Genomic DNA, 21,619 nt, shown 5'->3' on the forward strand with positions numbered 1-21,619 from the left:
CCTGCTCGGCAGGGAGCCTGCTTCTCCCTCTGACCCTCCCCCCTCTCACGTGCTCTCTCTCTCTCTTTCTGTCTCAAATAAATAAATAAAATCTTTAAAATAATAATAATTTCTTTAAAAAACAAAACCACTTTGGAAAAAGCCAGCTAACCCAAGAACATCAAAAGTGCCATAAGCTTGCTGAAGTATGCTCTTTAGGGAGATGTGCACCAAGGTGAACAGAGGCCTCCAGGCAAATGGGATTGCAGGAAATACCTTGCCTTCTTAGTGTGTCATAGGCGTGTAAGCTCTTTTGGAAAACAGACCCAGTAAGTTCCATCAAGAGAGAACTGTTTATAGTTATCTATACAATGGGAAGCTCTAAAGCCACTGTGCAGATGCCAACATGAGGAACAATTTTACATTTCTTTAGCATTTTTTAGGATTTTATTTTTTATTTGACAGAGACACAGCGAGAGAGGGAACACAAGCAGGGGGAGTGGGAGAGGGAGAAGCCCGATGCGGGGCTCGATCCCAGGACCCTGGGATCATGACCTGAGCCGAAGGCAGACGCTTAACGACCCAGGCGCCCCTAGGATTTTTATTTATTTATTGTTATGTTAATCCCCATACATTACAACATTAGTTTTAGATGTAGTGTTCCATGATTCATTGTGCATAACACCCAGTGCTCCATACAGAATGTGCCCTCTTGAATACCCATCACCAGGCTAACCCATCCTCCCACCCCCCTCCCCTCTAGAACCCTGTTTGTTTTTCGGAGTCCATCGTCTCGTGGTTTGTCTCCCCCTCCGATTTCCCCTCCCGCTATCTTTTTTTTTCTTAACATATATTGCATTGTTTCAGAGGTACAGATCTGAGATTCAACAGTCTTGCACAATTCACAGCGCTTACCAGAGCACATACCCTCCCCAGTGTCTATCACCCAGTCACCCCATGCCCCTAGGATTTTTTTTAAGTAATCTCTACACCCAACATGGGGTGCAACTCACCCCTGAGATCAAAAGTCACACGTTCTGCCAATTGAGCCAGCTACAACCCAAAGAAAATTTAAGGATGTATATTTAGCATGATCAGTTGGTGTAAAAAAGATGGTTTATATATGGCCCTCTGTGCATAGAATACAGTACATACATAAGAGGATCTCTAGAAGGAGATTCAAAACTGCTGACAAGGGATGACAACTGGGTGTTGGGAGGCAAAATGAGAACATTTTCTTACACCCACGATTGGCTTGAAAACAAATGCTAGAGGATTTGGAAGTTTATGGCTGCAAGGCAACTGTGGTTTCTCCCTTCCAGAGGTTGTTTGAAACTTACCCTGGCGAAGCAGTTTCTTCATTCCATAAATGCCATGTGACTTCGGATGTGAATAATCTGAGTTTAAAAACTTCACTGTAAATTCCCCAAGTGGTTTTTTCTTTTCTAAGATTTTAAGAAGTCTCTCACAACCCTGAGCTCAAGAGTTGCCCGCTCCACGGACTGAGCCAGCCAGGCATCCCAGTGAGTTCTCAGGTGCACATGCATGAACAAGGCACTGTAAACAGTCCTCACTGGTTCTCTGCAGACTGCCTCTCCCTTCCAGCATGAGTCAAGGTCCTTAAAGGAGGCACCTTCCACCTACAGCGCCCCCATTCCCCACCCCAACCATCTACCCAAAGTTCCCGTCTACCCACAATTAAGTATCACAGTGCAATTGTTATCTTTAAGAAGACTCCACACCCAGCGTAGAACCCAACCCTGGGCTTGAACTCACAACCCTGAGACCAAGGCCTGAGCTGAGATCTAGTGCCATTGATGCCTTAACCCCACGCCCCAGATTATCTTTTAACTCCACAATTCCACTGCTAGGAATTGACCTCCAGATCAGTATCAGGGAAGTTGGCTTGAGGCATTTGCATGCATAGCAGTACTGTTTACAGTATCAAGAAACTAGATTTTACCTTTAGGACCAGGGAAAGGATGACATATCCATGAAGATACTGTACAGGGGTAAAGATAAGCAGCTGTGTGCATGATAGGATATAGAACACTGTACGGCATAAAGCATTTTGTTAAAGGAACTTTATGGGGGTGCAGAAACACACCAAAAATTGTTAAAGGGACTGGGAAGCAGATCTTCACTTTTATCTGAGGTTTTATTTTCCAGCCTTATAAAAAAGCAAGTATTTACTTGGCAGGATGAAAGCTCATTTTTTTAATTCTTGAAGTTCTTAATCTTTTCAGCACCATTTACTTTTTAAGTGACTCTCCAACTAGATTCAGCTTGCTTGGGCAGGGCCCATGAAGAATGCCACGAGCCCTCCCAGATTTTCCTCAACAGACTCCGTAATTCCTAGCAGTGTCCCGGGCTGGGCCTGCATCTCCCGACGGCCTGAAGCTGTGTCCCAGCCTGCCTGCTCCTCGGCAGGAGACCAAGAGGGAGGTAAGCAGACACAACCTGGAATCCCAGTAAGCGCAATGCTTGTTTTCCAAACAATTTTATTGAAATGTGCCAAGAGTACACGGGTAGCACAAATGTAGGAACAGGAAAAAAAAAATCACATGTACAATAATTTTTTAAAAAGTGAAGGTTAATCTTGGGAGATATCAGGTCCCCCTCCCCTCCCCCTCCAGACTTCAGCGTTTCCGTTATGGTTAAGCCCACTAACCTAGCATTTAAAAAAAAGGAATACAGGAACTTTTGCAAAAGAAAAAAAAAAAAACAACCCAGAAACAAAACAAACAGCATAAAGGAAAGAGAAATGTTTTCCTGCTCAGATGGGACTCTTCCTGGGCACCTATTAGGAGGCGTGCTGAGCAGTGGAGAAACACAACTTCAGAGTGTAAGGGTATGGACCATCTGCAAAGGAGAACAAAGGGAGGTTTGGCTGGGCCCCCCCTCTCTGGAGGCACCAACCAACCACCCAGCCCCCGTCCGTTTCTGCAGTTCGCCTCCGAGGATCTAACCGGTCACTGCCCAACGTGAGACTTACAAAAAAGCCCAATACTGAAGGCACTTCCCCTCCCCTGCCTTTGATTCCATGGGGAATCCCATCCCCAGCTCCTCAGCTGGCCCAGGGCCTAAGTGGGCAGGTGTTCCCCGCTGGCCAGATCAGCCCCTTTCCGGGGTACCATCTGAGCCAGGCTCTGACGCACAGAACGCCGCCAGTCCCTCAAGCTGGCAGAGTGGCGGCAAGCAGCCAGGCTGGCCCTCCCTCCCATGGGGACCATCGGGCTAATCTCCTGGCGATCAGGTCCCACCTGCCTATGTCAGCACCAGTGAGGAGATCTCTGGGGCCCTATGTTGATGGCAAGGAAGGACGGCTCTGGCCTGAAGCCAGCCCACCGTTAGGCCACGAGGGGGACAACTACAGGACACACAGATACTCACTTGGGTTTTTCATCTGGTAATGATTCAGGAAGCCCAAAGTCTCCAGGGCATCGCTCTTGGATTCCCACTCCAGCAGCCCAGAGGAGCTGCGTTCACCTGATCAGAAGGCGAAGTCAGTTTTAGGATGAGCTGAGCAGGAAGCAGGGGGCCACCCACCTACAACCAAGGAATGGGGAAAGGCAGCGGGGGCAATTTACTCACTTTTGCCTGAGAATACTTTCACAGAAGATGGCCGTTTCACTCCCAGCTCGTCGCAGATCTGCAAGACACAGAAAAGATTCAGAGGCAGGAGTAACCACATGGCAGGATTCAAGCAGCCCAAGACAATAGTACTACATTTTCTGGAGTTTCTAAACTTCGATCACAGAACATACTCTAAGGTTCCCCCCCCGCCCATGACCCAAAAAAAGGTTCAGAAACACCACTCTATGTTTCTACTACCATTAACTACCACCATTATAGTAGAAACTGCTTTTTAAAATCCCCATCTGGGTGTAGTGGCGCTAAACAAATGTTTGCTGAACTGAAGAGCAACATCTCAGGCCTGAGCAAGGTCTCAAGTCCAACCCTGCCAGTCAGCCCTCCTCCCGCTCAGTGTCCCAGTTTCGTCTGACGAGGCTTGAACAGGAGCCTCCCTTCTGATGTTATCGAGACGTGGAAGGGCCTGACTCCGTCGATGCTCTGAGACTGGATTCTGATCACCTCTCTCACCCAGACACGGAGAAACCTTTTCCAGCAAACAGCAGCCATCCTAACTTTATCAGTAACACAAACGGTACAGCCACCTGCACTGCGGCCAGGGCTCTGGAACCATTCTCAGCCTATCCTGGTCCCTGCTGCATTCCCGGGGCCGAACCCAGGGCCTGGCAGAGCTGTGGCACAGTAGGTCCTCAAAAAGACTGAAATAAATGGCTCGTTCAGATGGCCGTGGTGAGGGACCCACTCCACAGCACCCACCTCGAAGAAGTTCTCCTCAGTCACCTCCAGAGGGGCATTGAAGAAGTGTAGCACGTTGCTAGGGTGCTGGATGCGGTTCTTGGCTGCCTGCTCTGGAGTAGAGAACCGATTGTTCCTGGATTCGCTGAAGTCTTTATAACTGCAGGACCCGTCTTCTAGCCCGTAGGACTGCCCGGGCATGATGGCCGGTTGCTTGGAGACACTGTACCAGGGGAGGGGAGCTCTTTGTCAGGCCAGAGCGCAAGCCCTCCATGGTGGCCCCGTTCCTGTCTGAAGGTGCTGGGTGCCTCAGGGGGCATCGCTCCACAGCTGAGGCGAGGCCAACTCACTTGTTCCCACTGCTTCAGTCAAACGCCGGGGAGCATTCCCGCCACACCCAACCCCTGCCCGAACAAGCACCCGGCCTCCCTGTGCTCCTCTGCGGGGCCCTTTCCGGAGCGGCCCCATCCCACTTGCTTCTTCCGGCGGCTCCTCTCCAACACCTGCAAGCCTGAGGAGACGGAGTACCTACCAGACATTCAGCTTCTGCCCGAACATGAAATTGTTGTTGAGGTGAGTAATGGCCCGGTCCACAGCATAGCCATCAGCCATCTCCACCATGGCGGCCCCCGGCTTGCTTTTCATGAATTTCACCTTGAGGAGAGCAGTTGTGATCAGTGCCACTGCCCGGCGGCCAGGGACGCTTCTCCCACCCCTTGAGTTAGTTAAAAGAAAGGAACTCCTGGCTCGAGAGCGAGGCTTCCACCCCCTCACTTGTGAATGAGGAATCAGGAGCACTGAACGGCACGTGTGGCCCACAGGAAGGGCTCAGCGTGCCGGGCAGGGTTTTTCTCACCTGGGGACACGACCCATGAGTGCATCGCTTAATGAAGCACAACAAAAACGGGGGAGGCGGCGCACAGTGAGAAAACAAGGCAGATCCTGCCACCGACATCTGTCTGGGAACACACAGACGCACACGGGCTACAGAGTGGGCATGACATGTAACACCACTGTGGGTGACAAGACTGGAAGCAGCGAACAACCCGTGACAAAAGGCGCTGAAGCCAAACCTCTAGCACGAGGTCCTGCTTCCACATAAAGGTCTGGGAACCTGGGCAAGTTATTCACCCACCCTGCCTTCACTGCCCCGACTTGTCTCATCAGGGATTCTATTAACAAGCAAGTTGCTACGCGTCCAGTCCTTTCCACAGCGCCTGATGTGCGGAGGGCAGGCTTAACCTGCACTATGGCTGCCACCACCGTGACTCCCGGGCTAAGCCAAGGGCTGTGAGCACACAGGCTCCCGGGGACTCCGCTGGTTCAAGAGCAACAAGCCACCCGTCGCACAGGCAAGGCAGGAAGGCCCAGGGTGGCCAGATCATCTTAAGTTTTCTGAAGAAAATCCTCACACGATGATCTTCGGCCACAATAGATTTGTTTTATAATCACGTTCGTCTGACGTTAAGTATTAGTACTTCCACGTGAAGAAGTCCTGGTTAACGGCCCCGATTAAGAAACAACAAAACACCCACGGTGAAGACCAAACAAAACGTCTGCAGCCGGGCGCCTGCTTCAGCGAGTCACCCTCTCGGAACCAGCCTGCTGCCAGCCAGGCTCCTTCCCCCACCGTGACGCGCGCGGCTCGGCCCGCTAGGTCTATAAAGGAAGCAACGGACCTAACAGAGGCTCACCTTCTCCACATTGCCATACAAGCAGAAGACATTGAAGACCCGATCACAGTTCATCTTAGATTGATCCAAGCCATAGACCATGAGCACAGGGCTGTCGGCGTGGGGGCCATACTCGGGTGGTGGGGGAGGGGGTGGGGGGTGCCCATACTGGGGGCCGTAGCGACTTGGGCCCCGACGGTGACCCCCCACTGGTGGGCCCATCCTTCTCCCTTCGTAGTGAGGTGGGGGGGGCCCGTAGCCCTCATCATGGTAATGGCTGTGGTACCCACCGTGGGGCCCTCCTGGGGGGTGGGAAGGAAAGAGAGGGAGGACGGGTGAGAATTTGCGCGGCGGGCGGCGGGCAGGGGCACATGAGCCACGGGAGTCCACGGAGGGGAACCCCCTGCCCTCACCATATTCTGCGGGGTGATCTCCCAGGAGAGGGGGCTGTCTCTGGCGTTTGTTAGGGTTGCTGCCAGGATCACCTGCGGACAGAAAAAACAGTCAGAGGCTCACCTGGAACAGAGGGGGTCACCCTCCTGACTAGAGGCTAATCTCAAAGACCTTCAGTTCCTGCGAGCCTGAGGCAAACCCTCCCTTGCTCACCGGAGCTGCTAGGGCCTCCTTCCTGTGGCCTGACTCAAGTGGCATGACCCTTCCTGTGGCATGAAGCCAAGCCTCAAGGCTGGAGCCCACTTCCCTTCCCCTGCCCATGCCAAGTGGCTGGTTTCCGTTCTCTGGGAAGGATGAGGCCAGCTTCTGGGCTCTCCCCTGCCCTGGCCCAAATGAGAAGCCGAGCTCTCAGGTCCTCTGGGGAACCTGCAGATGCTACGGAAGTTGTTACGTTATGGAGGACCAAGAACAGATTTCTAGAACTCCCAAATAAAGGAAGAGGAGTTAAGAGTGGGAAAACCACCAAGGGAAGGCAGGACAGAAGGAAGATAAAATCTGGCCCCCGGAGTTCCAAGGTTCTAGGAGCTCTAGGCCCCACTCTCTAGGCCCCTTCTTTCTCAACCCTGGTCCTCCTGGCCACCCCCCCACCCCCTCCCCCAAGTCACATCCAACCCGAGGAGAGGGACTGTGGGGAAGGACAAGCAGGGCAACATCAGAACCAGTTCAATTGAACAGTCATGTACAAGGCATTGACATTCTCAGACCCCGACAATGGCGCAGATCCACCCCAGACCCCAGCTGCAATGCACAGTCGCTACATGAATTTAGCGCTTGAGTGGCAGACACTGTGCGAAGCGCTTTACAGACATCACCGCTTCAGAAATTCCTCACAACAACCCTATGAGGTAGGTACTATTTTAGCCCCGTTTTACAGATAAGGAGCCTGAGCACTCAACTTTTAACTGAGCAGTTAAAAGACACTTTGGCCCAAGGTCACAAAGCAAAAGTTAGCCGCCGAGCCAGGATTTGAACCCAGGTCTGGCTGACTCCAAAACCCAGGGCTCGGGACCACTGCCCTTTCCTGCCACCCGGCCTGGGTTTTGTTTCCAACAATCAGTCATTACAAAGATGGAAAAGGGCTACTTACAGCAGAAGTACAGAGTACAATGTCCATTTGTCACAAAAAACAAATCTGTATTTTCTCTTACCATTGGACGCTTCAACAGTGAGTTAGCACAGTTCTGAAAGATGGCGTCCCATCAAACATACACTGCGACCCTGCATCACATGGTTTTACAGTCATAAATACAAGTTACGGTACACATCCGCTACAATTTTTTTTTTTTAAGAATTGTCTTAAAAGTCAATGTTTTTGATTAAATCAAAAATGGCTCACAGATGTTCTGTCCTCAGAAGATACCAGAAAAGTGGAAAATAAAGGTGTATGAAGTGGGTAGTGTCCCTCCGTGTTGTCAGCTCCCCACACTGTGTGCTGCAGTGCGGGGCTTCTGGCTGTGTAGCGCTCCATGTGCGTGTCTCCTGGGTATGGAGTGTGCCAGTGGCCCCACTACGCCCGCGCTTTTGGCCTTGGGAGCGCGCCCGCTGACCCACCAGCAGGTAACTGTGTACCTCTGAGCTGTTTGGCTGTCTGGTTTTAGGTCTGTTTTGGTTTGATTTTTTGTTGTTGTTGTGGTTTTTTTTTTTTTTGGTCTCTGATCTCCGGTTGGTGCAGATTATGTTGGCAGCCGATGACTGCGGAAAAAATAAAAATATCAAAACAGAAAACAAAAAAAAGGCCCTCCCCAAACCAAAGGACTTAAAAACAAAAAACAAAAAACAACCCATATGGCGAGGAATGGAGAGAGGATCCTATTGTCTTGGAGGCCCATGGAATCTACTTCGGTCTATGAAACGTTCTCCAAAAAGAGCGCCGCTGGCTGGCTGGGAGAGCTCTGTTCTCTGTGTTTCCTACTTCTGTGTACATTCTCGGGTTCGAGTTTGCTTGGATTTTGCCTTTTTTTTTTTAATGTTTAATAAAAAAGCAGTGTCTGCTGCCATGTTGCGTCTCTTTCTCTCTTTGTCTCTGTCTGCCTCTGTCTCTGTGCTTGTAGCTGTTCCTTGGAGCGCGGTGTGGTGTTCTTGATGTAGTGAGCTCAAGTCTGCGGCTGTTTCTGGGGACGTGGTGCAGGCTGCGTGTTCTGTCCTCTCCAGGAAGAGCTAGTGGTTTCTACCCTGTGTGTTGGTGAGCAATGTGCAGGGGCAGAGCCGCTGAAGTATGGTTCCCGAGGGGTGGCGAAGCACCACCCTCACTCCAGGCCACCTCCTCAGCTCTCGTTTTTGCCCCCCAGTCTTGGGGCGGCCAGAGCTGAGAGGCATCAAAACCAATGCACAGCCAGCCCCTGCCACTAGCCCCTGCCGGTCTGCACATCTTCTATTTATGTTCCTTGGAGAAGAAATGGTTGGTTGCCATGTTTCTGTTAGCGGTCATGTAATGCCATTGCCCGCTCTGGTACATTCACTCGATCACCAATTTGCCTCTGACCTCTGGAGGGGCGGCCAGGCCCACAGCGCCCACCGTGAGGGTCCTGGGGAGAGTCTAGCCCACCCTGCCCACTGCTTCCCGGCTGCGAGGGCAAGCAAGACAGGCCCGCCTAGGAATGGGGGCCTTTGGCCTCCCAAGGCCCGTGAGAGGTCAGCAACCAGCCTCCTCCCTCAGCCCGTGGCCTAGTCCGACGTATCAGACCAAGACAGACAGAGATGGACGGTCTTGCTGAGGGGGTGCCGCTGCTTTTCCAAAGGCAATCCTCCTCCACCTCTCCCTCCTATCCAAGGCAAACCATTCTTGACAGAGTCTAGGAAGGGGGTTGTCCGTTTGGGCCCCCTGCAGAGATGTTGAGTCCCTGCTACAAGGGAGGTGTGGCGTGTCCGCCCTGCTCCAATCCAGGGTGTCTCACCTCCACAAGTCAACTTGCTCAAAGGCTCTGCTCCAAGGGTCTGCGCGCCCTCGTTACCTCCCCAGTCTGCCCCCGCCCTTCCCCCAGCAGACCCTCTTGATAGTAACAAGCAAGAGAACCATTCCTGGCCCCAGTGAGAATGGAGAGTCAGTGACTCTAGGCAGGCTCCTAGAAGGGCAGCAGCAGAATCCTTCTGGGAGCCGCTACTGGTTTATAAGCCATCGCCACGCCCTGTGCTCAGCGAGGCCCTGCTCCCCAACCCTGTTCAAGCCTCTGCCCTCGCTCTATACCCTCAGCCACGTCAAAGGGCCCCCCCGGCAGCAGCTAGAACCTACAGAGGCCCTCTCATTCACCCTCTCCCACTGAAGCATCTTTTCCGAGAGCTGACCGCGCCCCCCAGGCCCTCCCATGTCCACAGGGAGCCCAATGGCATTACATAACCCTGAGCCCGGGTCAATGAAGTGCACTAGTCGAGTGAAGGCAAGGCGGGTGTGTTTAGAACAAAGTTGCCATCAGGATTACCTTGTCCACTGAGATTGGGGTTTGTGTAGTCCCAAGTATCCTGATCATTCTTGAACACATTCAAGCGTGTGGGCTGCAGGGACAAGATAAAGCTTGAAATTAGCCAGGCCCCAGCTCACCTGGAAGCTGACAAAGGGTAGTCATTTCCTAGACCTACCTTCGCGTATTCAATCTTCAGAGTGCAACAGCCTGAGTAAATGTCAGCCCCATTGAGCGAGGCCTTGGCCCGCTGGGCACTCTGCACAGAATCAAATGTGGGTAAAGTTAAGGAAAGCCCCCAGACAGGTGCTCTTTGGAAAAGGCTTCAAGCGGTCCCAGAAAGGGAGGAGGATGAAGAAGCACCCAAAGACCATACTGCATGTGAGCTCTGGGGTTAGTTCACTGGCCAGTCACTAGCCGCTCACACGGAGAGGGGCTGGAATGCTGCCCTGGGTGGGCAGTCACTGTCCAGTTCCTCTGTCATCTGCACTCCCAACCCCACCAGCCCAGAGGTGGAAGCAACTCCCTCTGCCACCACCCCAGGCCAAGCCACTTTCCCTTTGCCCAAATTTCTCCCTCTCGTGCCTTGTGCTTTGACTAAGCCTGGACAATCTCTGAAACATCAACCAGATGACATTCTTGCCTGGAACTCCGTCAGTGGCTTCCCACCGCACCCTGACCATGCTTCACAGCACTGCCTGAGAAGCCCTGCTCACTGCTTCCAACGCCCACAGGGAACCTTCTGTCCTTCATCAGCCATCAGGCCGTTTGCCATCTCCAACACTAAGGACCTGAGGACCTTTACAGAGACTGTTCTTCCGCCCTGAATACCAGCTCCTATCTCCTCACGGCAACAGAGTATCACCCCGCCGTATCTGCCAGTCGCTCCTCCCCTCCACGGCACTTTAGACTCTGACCTTTCACGACATGCCTTACTGTTCATTAACGATCCCTCCCATCAGACGAGGGGCCCTAGGAAGGGATCTGGCACCTGGCAGCCATTAGGGCTCTGTGCTGGTTGAACGGATGGGGCCCTGCCGAGCCTTGTGAGAGCCCTCACCTCAAAGAACACCCCTTTCCCAACAAAGGATATTCCACCATGGCCTGGACTCCATTCTTCCGGAAAATAACAATTCTCTGGACAGGACCACAAGGGTTGCAGATAGTGTAAAGAACATCCTATAAAAAGCACACAGGCAAGATGAAAGGGCACTGGCAGGTCACTGTGGTTCAGGGGAGAGGATGGAAGGGAGAGCGAGCTCACAAAACCATCTAAAAGAAGGCCTGTTGGCACGCACCGTGGTAATGGAATAAATCGGGTTCAGGATGGTAAAGAGAAGCACACTGTTGACGCTCCGGGAGTCATCCGAGTCCCCGGGGCGGGAGATCTTCTGGCTGGTAGAGTAATTGACAAAAGCTGGGTGGCCAGCAATGTAGATTTGGTTGTCGGCTGCGTAGTTCACAGCGTTGCAAGCCCCCAACACGTCTTCAAACTCCACCAACGCTTGTCTCTTTTTAGGCATTACTACCACATAGCTGGCAGAGAAAACACACGTTTCAGTCCTCTCGGGGGAACACAGACAAGAGGATGACATTCAACTTTCCCTGAATGGACTCATCTCTCTGGACTCCTCTGTACCTCCACCATGGTTTCCTGACCTGAAGACCCTCACCCTAAGTGGCACAATAGGCAAAAGAGATGTAGCTGTGGCATCACTTCCTCTGGGAAGCCTTCCTTCCTGAGTCCTCCTCCCCTGAGTCAGATGCCTCCCGCAGGCTCCTGGGCTTTCCTATCACAGTACTGATCACTCTGGGTGGGCAGCGATCTGGGAGGAGCCCGAAAACTTCATTTGCTACTCTATTCCCAGTACCTAACATAAGCGAGAGAATGCAGATTAGAAGCTAGAGGCAGGGGGAAGAAAAAAAAAAAAAGACATGAAACTTGCTATAACCTGACCAAAGTATAAGGGCCAAACATAAGAGTGGAGGAGTCCCAGGACCTAGCCAAGGGACCCTGGGCCAAACTGGCCATGTCACTTCCAACAGAAACTAAGGACGCACAGTACACCAAGGAGTTGAATTCTATGTCCAACCCGGGGCCTCTGACTGGAGTACCTGATGGGTCCAAATTCCTGCAAGGCCTCTACAAGGTCAGCTTCCACCACGCCGTCAATCAGGCCCCTGATGTGGACAACTGGGGAGGCAGGGGTTTTGTGTGGGTCATCGTAGTTCTCCTGAGAAAAGAAACAAGAACGTAACTTCATTTCCTGCTGTACAAGATGGTAGCCCACTGCCCTCTGTGCTTTTGAGGACCCAATCAGATAAGACACTTAAGTGTCACACAGAGCAGACAACAAGGGATGGCAATACAAACCAATGACCCCAAAAAGATTTTGGCCCAGCAGTGCTCAGGCCCTGAGTGGGTGGCCACTTGCCTATACCTCTTGCTGTAGCTTCTGAGGAAGGCAGAATGGGAAACAAGGCATGCCCCATACCTTATACTCCTCCTAGAATTTTTCTCTTCCCACTGGTCAAGGAAATGGGAGCAAAGATTGGGATGGAAAGGGGACAGCATTGGCAGGAAGGGCTCAAACAGCTTTTTGCTGCAGTCTGAATCACACCATTCTCTTGGAACGTTTCTTTGCCCTTTCCCTTGTGCAACAAGCCCAGCCAAGCATTGCTGTTCCCACCACTCACCCCCAGGATCAATCATGGTAAAACAGCCCATGCCCCAAAAGCTGTGAAAGCCACTTCTAGTCTTTATAACCACCCACAAAAATCTGTGGTAGAAAATACTGCCTAGGCTCGACTATGGAAAATCAAGATGAGAAAGGTCCTTCAGGAAAAAAAGAAACTCCAACCCACATCACTAAAAACCAAGACGGTTCCCTCCCAAGAAGTATCTTTCCACCCACACAGAGAGAAGCCTCTGAATCAGGAGGAAAGTAACTTTCTCCATGTCTCCTGGGCTCTGGGCCCAACCTCCTGTTTGAGAGCCACCAAGCAGAAGCCCATGGAACGGGGCAGAAGTGGATTCTATTTCAGGAACGAACCACACAAACCACAGGAGGCACACCCGCCTGCTGGTTACCAGCTCAGCGGTTTGGAGTTCCATAGCCCATAAATTCTAATCCCGCCCCTCCCCCCCCACTAGCTATATGATCTACACAAATTTACCTCAGCTCTACAAGTCCCGAATTGTAATACCATCCTGTACCTCATACAAAAGTGGTGGAAGATTTAGTTCAAGTAGTTTTAAAATGTGCGCAACAAGTCCTGCCACAATTTAAACCACTAGAAATCATAGCTAGATATCACCACCAAACCCTGGAAAATCCTGCAAATGGCTGAACGGGAGAGGACTTCAGGAACTTGCAGGGAGGAGGGAACAGGCTGCAAGCCAGGAGGAACAAACGGTGGTCCTTTCCGACAAGGAGACCAAAGACGTCGAATCCCTTCCAAAAGGCCCACCCTCAGGAACATTTTTGTTCACCAAACCAACTGCACCCAGTTAACCCCAGGAAATTTTAAGAAAACTTGTGATGGTTCCAAAATTTAGTTCAATTCCCAAACGGCATAAAAGACCTTCACAAGCCCCTTTCTTCCGGTTTTCAAAGCCCACAAAAATGGGGATATATTCTGTTCTGGGGGACTATCCTCAAATTAGATTAAATTCTGTGTCGACACAAACCATGACATTATAAAGATTAAACAGCGATCGGCCAGAATTCCCCACTCAGGCGCGGAAAAGGCCACCGCCCACCCGTTCCCGCTCACGCGGTGCTCCCCCCCCCCCCGCCGCCCACGAGGCCCAAGCAGAAGTGCGCTTGCGCGTGAGGGCAGTGAATTAAACGATAAAGAAAAAAAAAACGGCCCGGCCCCCCACACTCAAGCCCGCGGCGCCTGCGCACTGCGCCGCCCGCAGCGCGAGCTCCTTCCTCCGCCTCCCACACCCCCCCACCGCTGAATAGCGCGCACGCGCAACCTCCTGTCCTCGCGCAAACCCCGCCGTTTGCCCAACGCCTGCCCCTCCCCCACCCCGTCACGGCGTGAGGGCCTGGGCGCGTGCGCAGAGGCGCCCCCCTCAAATGAATACCCTCAAGGTGGAAATTTTTCCGTCCCTTCCCGGCCGTCTCCGGCACCTAGGGCCCTGGCCTCACCCCGCCGCCGCCACCCGCCGCCCCGGCTCCTCCACCGCCGCCGCCGCCGCCTCCGTGCTGGTCGCCAGCGTTGTCCGTCTTGAGCCGCTTAGGGGCTCGGCCGCCCTCACTGCCGCCGCCGTAGTAGCGGCCACCGCCGCCTCCGCCGCCCGCCGCCGCCATCTTCACCATCGCTCCCGACCGCCTCCGCTGCTCGTCCGGCTGCTGCCTCTGCTCCAGCCGCCGACGCCGCTTCTCCGCCCGGGGCAGCAGCCTCCGCGACATGGCGGCGCAGAACCCGCCTCCCCCCGCCTCTCATTGGGGGAGGGACACGCCCGTCACTCGCCGCCCCCACCCGATAGGGGGAGCCACTGGTCCCGCCAAGGGGGGAGGGGAAGCCTCCGCCTGCCCTGCGCGCCTATTGGGTACAGCCCACGCCGTTCTTCAGACGGGCCCGCCCTCATTTGTCTGGGACACTCCTTATAGGCGAGCGCTTTCTGCCAGTCATCTGGCTGACCCCGCCGCCTTAAAATAAACTCCAATTTGATAGGTCGGATTTCTGGCCCTGCCTGGCCTTCCTTGGAGCGTCTGATAGGAACGAGGCTCCCCACTCGCCCGAAAAGCCCCGCCTTCTTCCCACTTTCATTGGCTTCCTCACTAATCCATCAAACCGAAAATTCTTAGTGCTCCAGTCAAAACGACTACCTTCCCGCGCCACTCCGCAAGGAGGAAAGGAAACCCCTCCCTTTTGCCTCTCTCCAGTGGTTACTGCAGATGCCCATCTTCTACGTCTCTACCCGATTAGTCAATGAAGAGTGGAAAGGGTCGTAGGACCACCGGTGGTCTTTGATTGGGTGAAAAAGGAAAGCCCGCCCCAAGCCGGCAGGCGCTCTTTAGCGCAGTCTAGGAAAGGATCGGAGGCGAGAGCGCAGGCGCGAATAGGCTTTCGGGCGTCTCTGGAGGCGGGGCAACCCTCTAAACCGGCGAAGGCCTGGCGTACCCCCAGTATTTATTGACGTGCTGTGTAGCGCCCGAGGGCTAGCCCGAGACGGAGAGGCAGCTGCTAGTGCGGCTCTGTCCCTATTCCTCTCCACCTCGAGCCCCCACAACGCCGGAGGAATTTTAATAACCCAAACTTAACCCTTTCGGTAGAAAACCATTTGCCGCTGCCGACGGTCTTCGGACCCTGTCAAGTTCGCGGGCGTCCTTTCACCGCTCCGCCCCACCTCTAAATTCAGCCATAAGAGCGTCTTTCAGTTTGCACAAAGGGAAGGACCTCTCACGCACTTTTCGATCTTTGCCCGTGCAGGCCCTTCCATCTAGAACCTTTGTCCGCCACCCCCCCTACCGGGGGAATCACTCCTCTTGTCCGTGCAGCAGTCTCCACTCTGAAAAGCGTTCCTTGTCCCAACCAGGCCCGACCCCGAGCCTGCTCTATGGTAACCCCTGACCACGCAGGCCCGTGGTTTTCACGCGACAGCCCTGACCTCTGCGGCTCGTCACGGTCTGGTGACTGTCCCTTTTCCAGCGGGGAAGTCCTGTGTGGGTAAGGGAGCGGGGATCCCTGCCTAAGCCTTAGGCTGGCTCCCCTACCAGGCACCAGGTACAGAACCCGGCACAGCGCTCGCGCTCTGCAAAGGGGAGTCCTGGTGTTCTAAGTGTCCGGCGGGCCTGCCTGCCTTGGGGACCGGTCCAACGACGCCCAATAGCCGGAACCTAGGGGCGGGGCCGCGAGCTGAGCCAGGATCCCGCGTTATGGGGCTGCTTCTTGGGGGTGGGAGGGGAGACACTGCGCTTAGAGAGGACTGAGTCGTGAGAAATAGGGGCGACTCCCCCAAAGATGCTTCGGAATCTTCCCAACGGCGAAAGGGGGCTCCCGAACTAGGAGCCCTCGTGGAAACTAAGTTTGAAATGGGGGCCAGGGGCGCGAAGAGAGTGAGACAGGATTGGTGGGTTCGCAGATTTGGGGAGATAAAGTTGAGAGCGGGCTGACGGAGATCTAAATCAGTTCCCGGTCACACTGGGAAGATCCGAAAAGGCAGGCGGAACATAGGTGGGGGGGCGGCGCAGCGCCTTCAACACGTGATCGGTGCGCCGAGGGGCGGGGCGGGCCCCGCTGAAGGGCGGGGTCGCGAGGTCCCGACGTCAGAGGAATGCGGTGGGGGGAGGGGGGAGGGGGGAGAGGGGCCCCTCCCCTCCCCGCCCCCGCGCCCGGCCCGTACGCCCCTCGCGCCGACGCGCGCTGCCGGGACGCGGCGGAACGGTCCTCGGCGTGGCGCGTCCCGGGTCGCTCGCCCTCCGGCTCGCACCCACGGTGGGCGCCCGGGCCGTCGCGTTATCTGCACCGTCGCGCTCCCGGCCTCCGCCCCTCCCCCACCCCTCGCGCTCGGGCGGCGGGCGGCGCCTCCCACCCACCCCCCGCACCCCTCCCCGACCCCTCGCCCCCAGCCCCTACCAGCTCGGCGGCGAGCCTGGCCGGCCGTCCGGGATCGAAAAGAGAGCAGACACTGGGAAGTTTTGGGGGAGGGAGGGGCGGGCCTTAAAGGGACCACGACCTCTTTTCAGCCTGGAAAAAAACTAGGGGGTGGAGTGGGGGGAGAGATCGAGAGTGGCTCCGCGCTTGAATGGAGGAAACAACGCCAGAAAGGAATGGAAAGACTGATGCACGGTGGCGTTAGGGCTCCGCGTCCCTTTTCCCCAAACACGCCAACCTCTCATTCCACCCACCCCCCTCCCCCTTCCTTCTCGGAAAGTCACGCAGTTGTTTGGCAGTCACGCCTCGTTCCTCCTGGTCAGCCAAGTGTTGTGTTAGTTGAGGTTAATGTTGGGGCGCACATTGTACAGATGGGAAGATGGGCTCAGAGGACACAAGGGGCTAATCCAGGATCCCCCAGCTTGTAAGTGGCCATAGCGGGATTTGTCTGCCGCCGGCGACGTGTAAGCACCGCCCTGCAGTACCTGTTGTGGTTATGGGGGCTGCAGTATGCCGTGCTGGTTAAGGGCCCACCGGCTCTGGGGCCAGACTGCTGAGTTCAAGTGGGGACCCTGCACTTACTAGCTCTGTGGCCTTGGAAAGTGAGTTAGCCTTTTGGGGCCTCTTTTTTTAATCATCCAACAGGGGAATGGTAATAGCACCTGCCTTCTAGGGTGGTCTTGAGAGATGCTGAGAATGTCTGGAAGCAGAGGGGACATCAGGCCTACCCCCATTTCGCAGATAAGGTAAAATTGAGGCCCAGAGAAGGGAAAACCCAGTTGAAATACACCACAAGAAGACCTAGTCGCTACCCTCCTTACAAGACATAATCTGACCCTTGTAGGCACCTCCATGCCTACCCCTTTCCCACCTGTTTTTGACATGGCACAATGACTTCCTTTCATCAAATGCCCAGAGCCCATTCCTGACTTTGCACTGGCTCCCTCCACCCCCCCACCCCACCCCCGCCTAGAATATTCTCCCAGATCTTTTTGCTCCTCATCAGCTGGGCCATGACTCAGATGTCACTTCCTGACCATCCAAGCCTAGTTACCCCCACGCACTGTTATAATCATGGCTCCCCATTTGTCTCCCTCTTTGCTCTTTCCTCATTTGTCTCCCTCTTTGCTCTTACTGACATGTGAAAACACCTGGTTATTTAATTTCTGTCTCTTGGCTAGAATCCGGGCTCTTTGGGGGCTGGAAGTAGGTATGTTTTTATCACTTTAAGCATCTACCCTAGGGCCATTCATTGAGCCAACACTAGTGGGGGCACCTGGGATAAAATGGTGAACAAGATATTGAAAATTTCTAGTGAAATACTTATATTCTGGTGAAATACTTAAGTAAAACATATGGTATCAGGTGGTGAGAACTGCTATTCAGAGATTAAAACAGGGGCGCCTGGGTGGCTTGGTCAGTTAAGTGTCTGCCTTCCTCTCAGGTCATGGTCCCAGAATCCTGGGATGGAGCCCTGAGCCCCAAGTCTGGCTCCCTGCTCAGCAGGGAGTCTGCTTCTTCTCTCTCCACCCCCTTGTGCCTGCTCACGCTCGCGCTCTCTCTCTAATAAACAAAATTGTTAAAAACAAAAACAGAGAAGGAAGATGAGGAATGTATGAGGGCAGTTTGCTTGAGAAGAGGGTATTCAGAGGAAGCCTCACTGAGAAGGTGTCATTCTTGCAAAGATCTGAAGGAGGGGAGAGAGGAAGTCATGTGGATACCGAAGGACAACCATTCCAAGCAGAGGGAACAGCCAATGCAAAGGCCTTGAGGTGAAAATGTGCCTGGTGTGTTCCAGGAACCGGCTTTGTGGCTGGAGTAGAATGAGGGGGGTGGTAAATGGTAAGTGATGCTGTCAGAGATGGGAAAAGGCGCAGTCCAGTCCAAGAGGGGACGGAGGGGCCTCCAGGGTTGGGGGAGGACTTTGACTTTTCCTCTGAGGTGGGGCCCCTGGAGGCTTCCCTGATCTGGCTCAGGTATTCACAGGAGCCCTGTGGCTGCATGGTGTGGGTGTGGGAAATAGACTGTGGGAGGCGGGGCGGGAGCCAGGAAGACAGTGAGGAGGCTGATTGAGGGGAACAGTCTGGAGAAGAAGTGGGTCGGATCAGAGCGGAGGCCATGGAGGGGTTGAAGAGGGCGAGTTGTGGATCTGTTTTGGGTGAAAGTAGAGCCCAACAAAAACAGACATATAGACCAATGGAACAGAATAGAGAACCCAGATAGGGACCCTCAACTCTATGGTCAAATAATCTTTGACAAAGCAGGAAAAAACATGCAATGGAAAAAAGACAGTCTCTTCAATAAATGGTGCTGGGAAAATTGGACAGCCACATGCAGAAGAATGAAACTCAACCATTCTCTAACACCATTCACAAAGATAAACTCAAAATGGATGAAAGACCTCAATGTGAGACAGGAATCCATCAAAATCCTAGAGGAGAACATAGGCAGTAACTCTTTGACATTGCCCACAGCAACTTCTTTCAAGATACATCTCCAAAAGCTAGTGAAACAAAAGCAAAAATGAACTTTTGGGACTTCATCAAGATAAAAAGCTCCTGCACAGCAAAGGAAACAGTCAACAAAACAAAGAGGCAACCCACAGAATGAGAGAAGATATTTGCAAATGACACTACAGATAAAGGGCTGGTATCCAAGATCTACAAAGAACTTCTCAAACTCAACACCCAAAAAACAATCAAGTCAAAAAGTGGGCAGAAGATATGAAAAGACACTTCTCTGAAGAAGACATACATACAAATGGCTAACAGATACATGAAAAAATGTTCATCATTAGCCATCAGGGAAATCCAAATCAAAACCACGTTGAGATACCACCTTACACCAGTTAGAATGGCAAAAATGTACAGGGAAAGAAACAACAAATGTTGGAGAGGTTGTGGATGAAGGGGAACCCTCTTACACTGTTGGTGGGAATGCAGGTTGGTACAGCCACTTTGGAAAACAGTGTGGAGGTTCCTCAAAAATTTAAAAATAGAGCTACCCTATGACCCAGCAATTGCACTCCTGGGTATTTACCCCAAAGACACAGATGTAGTGAAAAGAAGGACCATATGCACCCCAATGTTCATAGCAGCAATGTCCGCAATAGCCAAACTGTGGAAAGAGCCGAGATGCCCTTCAACAGATGAATGGATAAAGAACATGTGGTCCATATATACAATGGAATATTACTCAGCTTTCAGAAAGGATGAATACCCAACTTTTACATCAACATGGATGGGACTGGAGGAGATTATGCTAAGTGAAATAAGTCAAGCAAAGAAAGTCAATTATCATATGGTTTCACTTATTTGTGGAACATAAGGAATAGCATGGAGGACATTAGGAGAAGGAAGGGAAAAATGGGGGGGGGGGAATTGGAGGGAGAGATGAACCATGAGAGACTATGGACTCTGAGAAACAAACAGGGTTTTAGAGGGGGGGGGATTGGTTAGCCCAGTGATGGGTATTAAGGAGGGCACATACTGCATGGAGCCCTGGGTGTTATATGAAAACAACGGATCGTGGATCACCACATCAAAAACCAATGATGTATAGTGACTAACATAACATAATAAAATAAAAAAAAATAAAAATGAAAAAAAAAGAAAGAAAGTAGAGCCCACAGGACAGGCTGAGGGGTCAAAGCTCCCCATGATTCAAAATCCCAACTGCAGGGCTCACAGTGGTGGCCAAGGTCCCCAGCTCTTTTTGGTGCTCTATCCACTATGAGATGCTGCTTTAAATATATATATATTTTATTTATTTATTTATTTGAGAGAGAGAGAATGAGAGAGTGAGCATGAGTGGGGGAGGGTCAGAGGGAGAAGCAGACTCCCTGCTGAGCAGGGAGCCCATGTGGGACTTGATCCCAGGACCCTGGGATCATGACCTGAGCCAAAGGCAGACACTTAACTGACTGAGCCACCCAGGCACCTATAATTTTAATTTTTTTTAAAGATTTTATTTATTTATTTAAGATAGAGCGTGCATGCGCAAGAGAGAGCAAGAGCGAGTGCACACAAGGGGCAGAGGGAGAAGGAGAAGCCGACTTCCTGCTGACCAGGGAGCCTACATGGGGGATCATGACCTGAGCCAAAGGCAAACGCTTAACCAACTGAACCGCCCAGGTGTCCCCAGATTTTTTTTAAAGTAACATCTTTATTGAGATATATTCATACAACTTAGTGGTTTTTATTCACAAGGTTGTGGGATGGTCACCACTGTCTAATTCCAGAACTTTCTCATCACCCCAAAAGAAACTCCATATCCTTTAGCAATCACCTGCCTTCAACCAGCAGCAACCCTTGAGCTACTTTCAGTCTCTATGGATTTGCCCATTCTGGACATTTCATATCAATGGAATCATAAAACATGTGACCAGTTTGTTCAGGGTTCATCCAGGTTATAGGATGTCTTTCATCCCTTTTTGTGGCCAAATAATATTCCGCTGCATGGACATAGCACATTTGTATTCATCGGTTGATGATCACTACTGCTCACTTCTCCAGGACTTTAGCTCCTGGCTCACTGTCTCTCATGCTGCCTCTCTCATCATCCTCAGTGATTTCCATACCCAGGTAGGTGACCCTCGGGCCATCCTTTGGGTTCCCAGACCTCCTCTTCTCCAATGAACTTGTCCTCCTCGCAGCCACTCCCTCCCTTGGGCACACCTACACCTCTTAGAACACCACAGCCTCTTAGAACCTCAGCTTCAAGCATCTCATTCACCATCCCTTGTATCCTGCCTTTCTAGTTGATTCCCTCCAAAACCTCAACTCCAACAATTTCCTCCAACACCATTCCTCTACTCCTCAGCCCCCTCGTGTCTTCACACAGATCAAATTCCTCGACCGACCATTACGATCACCCCCTCACACACATTCATGACACACCTCCCCACTCCACCATACTCATCTGGCAAAACCACAGTCCTTATAAAATCTAAGTTTCCACCTATCGTATGCCTGCATCTGTGCAGTGGAATATGGGCGGAGACAAATACACACCCATGCCAACTGGCCTCGCCTTAACTTCATGCCCACTCACTTGGAGTGGACCCACAGTGCTGCTCAGCAACTTTGCGGGTGTCCCTGGTCCCTTGATTCTCCCAGATGACATATCAGACCTTCTCTTCAAACCTGCGAGAGCTCCTTCCTCATCCTCACTCTCAGC

General features: G+C 52.6%; 1 protein-coding gene across 3 annotated transcripts; it reads right to left on the minus strand.

Moving 5' to 3' along the window:
• Window positions 1-2,463: 2,463 nt before the first annotated feature.
• On the minus strand, window positions 2,464-16,796 carry HNRNPL (heterogeneous nuclear ribonucleoprotein L). 3 transcript variants are annotated; one of them, XM_054511396.1, is made up of 13 exons: window positions 13,990-14,269; window positions 11,945-12,063; window positions 11,128-11,365; window positions 10,921-11,008; window positions 10,008-10,102; window positions 9,851-9,923; window positions 6,395-6,466; window positions 6,003-6,283; window positions 4,841-4,962; window positions 4,330-4,531; window positions 3,574-3,631; window positions 3,373-3,468; window positions 2,464-2,841 (listed from the first exon to the last, which is right to left on the minus strand). In XM_054511396.1, exons 1-13 carry the CDS (start codon window positions 14,251-14,253, stop codon window positions 2,783-2,785), a joined length of 1,767 nt encoding a protein of 588 aa, XP_054367371.1. In that variant the 5' UTR covers window positions 14,254-14,269; the 3' UTR covers window positions 2,464-2,782. The 3 variants fall into 3 exon arrangements, with proteins under 3 accessions (XP_054367371.1, XP_054367373.1, XP_054367370.1); XM_054511398.2 differs by lacking the exon at window positions 13,990-14,269 and adding an exon at window positions 16,424-16,796 and having other exon boundaries at window positions 6,003-6,466; XM_054511395.1 differs by having other exon boundaries at window positions 6,003-6,466.
• Window positions 16,797-21,619: the final 4,823 nt, after the last annotated feature.

Source organism: Mirounga angustirostris, unplaced genomic scaffold, assembly GCF_029215605.1.
Source record: "Mirounga angustirostris isolate CCGP_5_RB_7025 unplaced genomic scaffold, mMirAng1.0.hap1 SCAF_16, whole genome shotgun sequence".
Taxonomy (NCBI): domain Eukaryota; kingdom Metazoa; phylum Chordata; class Mammalia; order Carnivora; family Phocidae; genus Mirounga; species Mirounga angustirostris.

Coding starts and splice junctions, on each gene's coding strand:
- HNRNPL (XM_054511395.1), bottom strand. CDS start 14,253: ATGTCGCGGAGGCTGCTGCCCCGGGCGGAGAAGCGGCGTCGGCGGCTG. Junction 12,064..13,989: donor CGGCGGGTGGCGGCGGCGGG/GTGAGGCCAGGG, acceptor TTCTTTTCTCAG/GAGAACTACGATGACCCACA. Junction 11,009..11,127: donor CGATTTATTCCATTACCACG/GTGCGTGCCAAC, acceptor TGCTTTTTATAG/GATGTTCTTTACACTATCTG.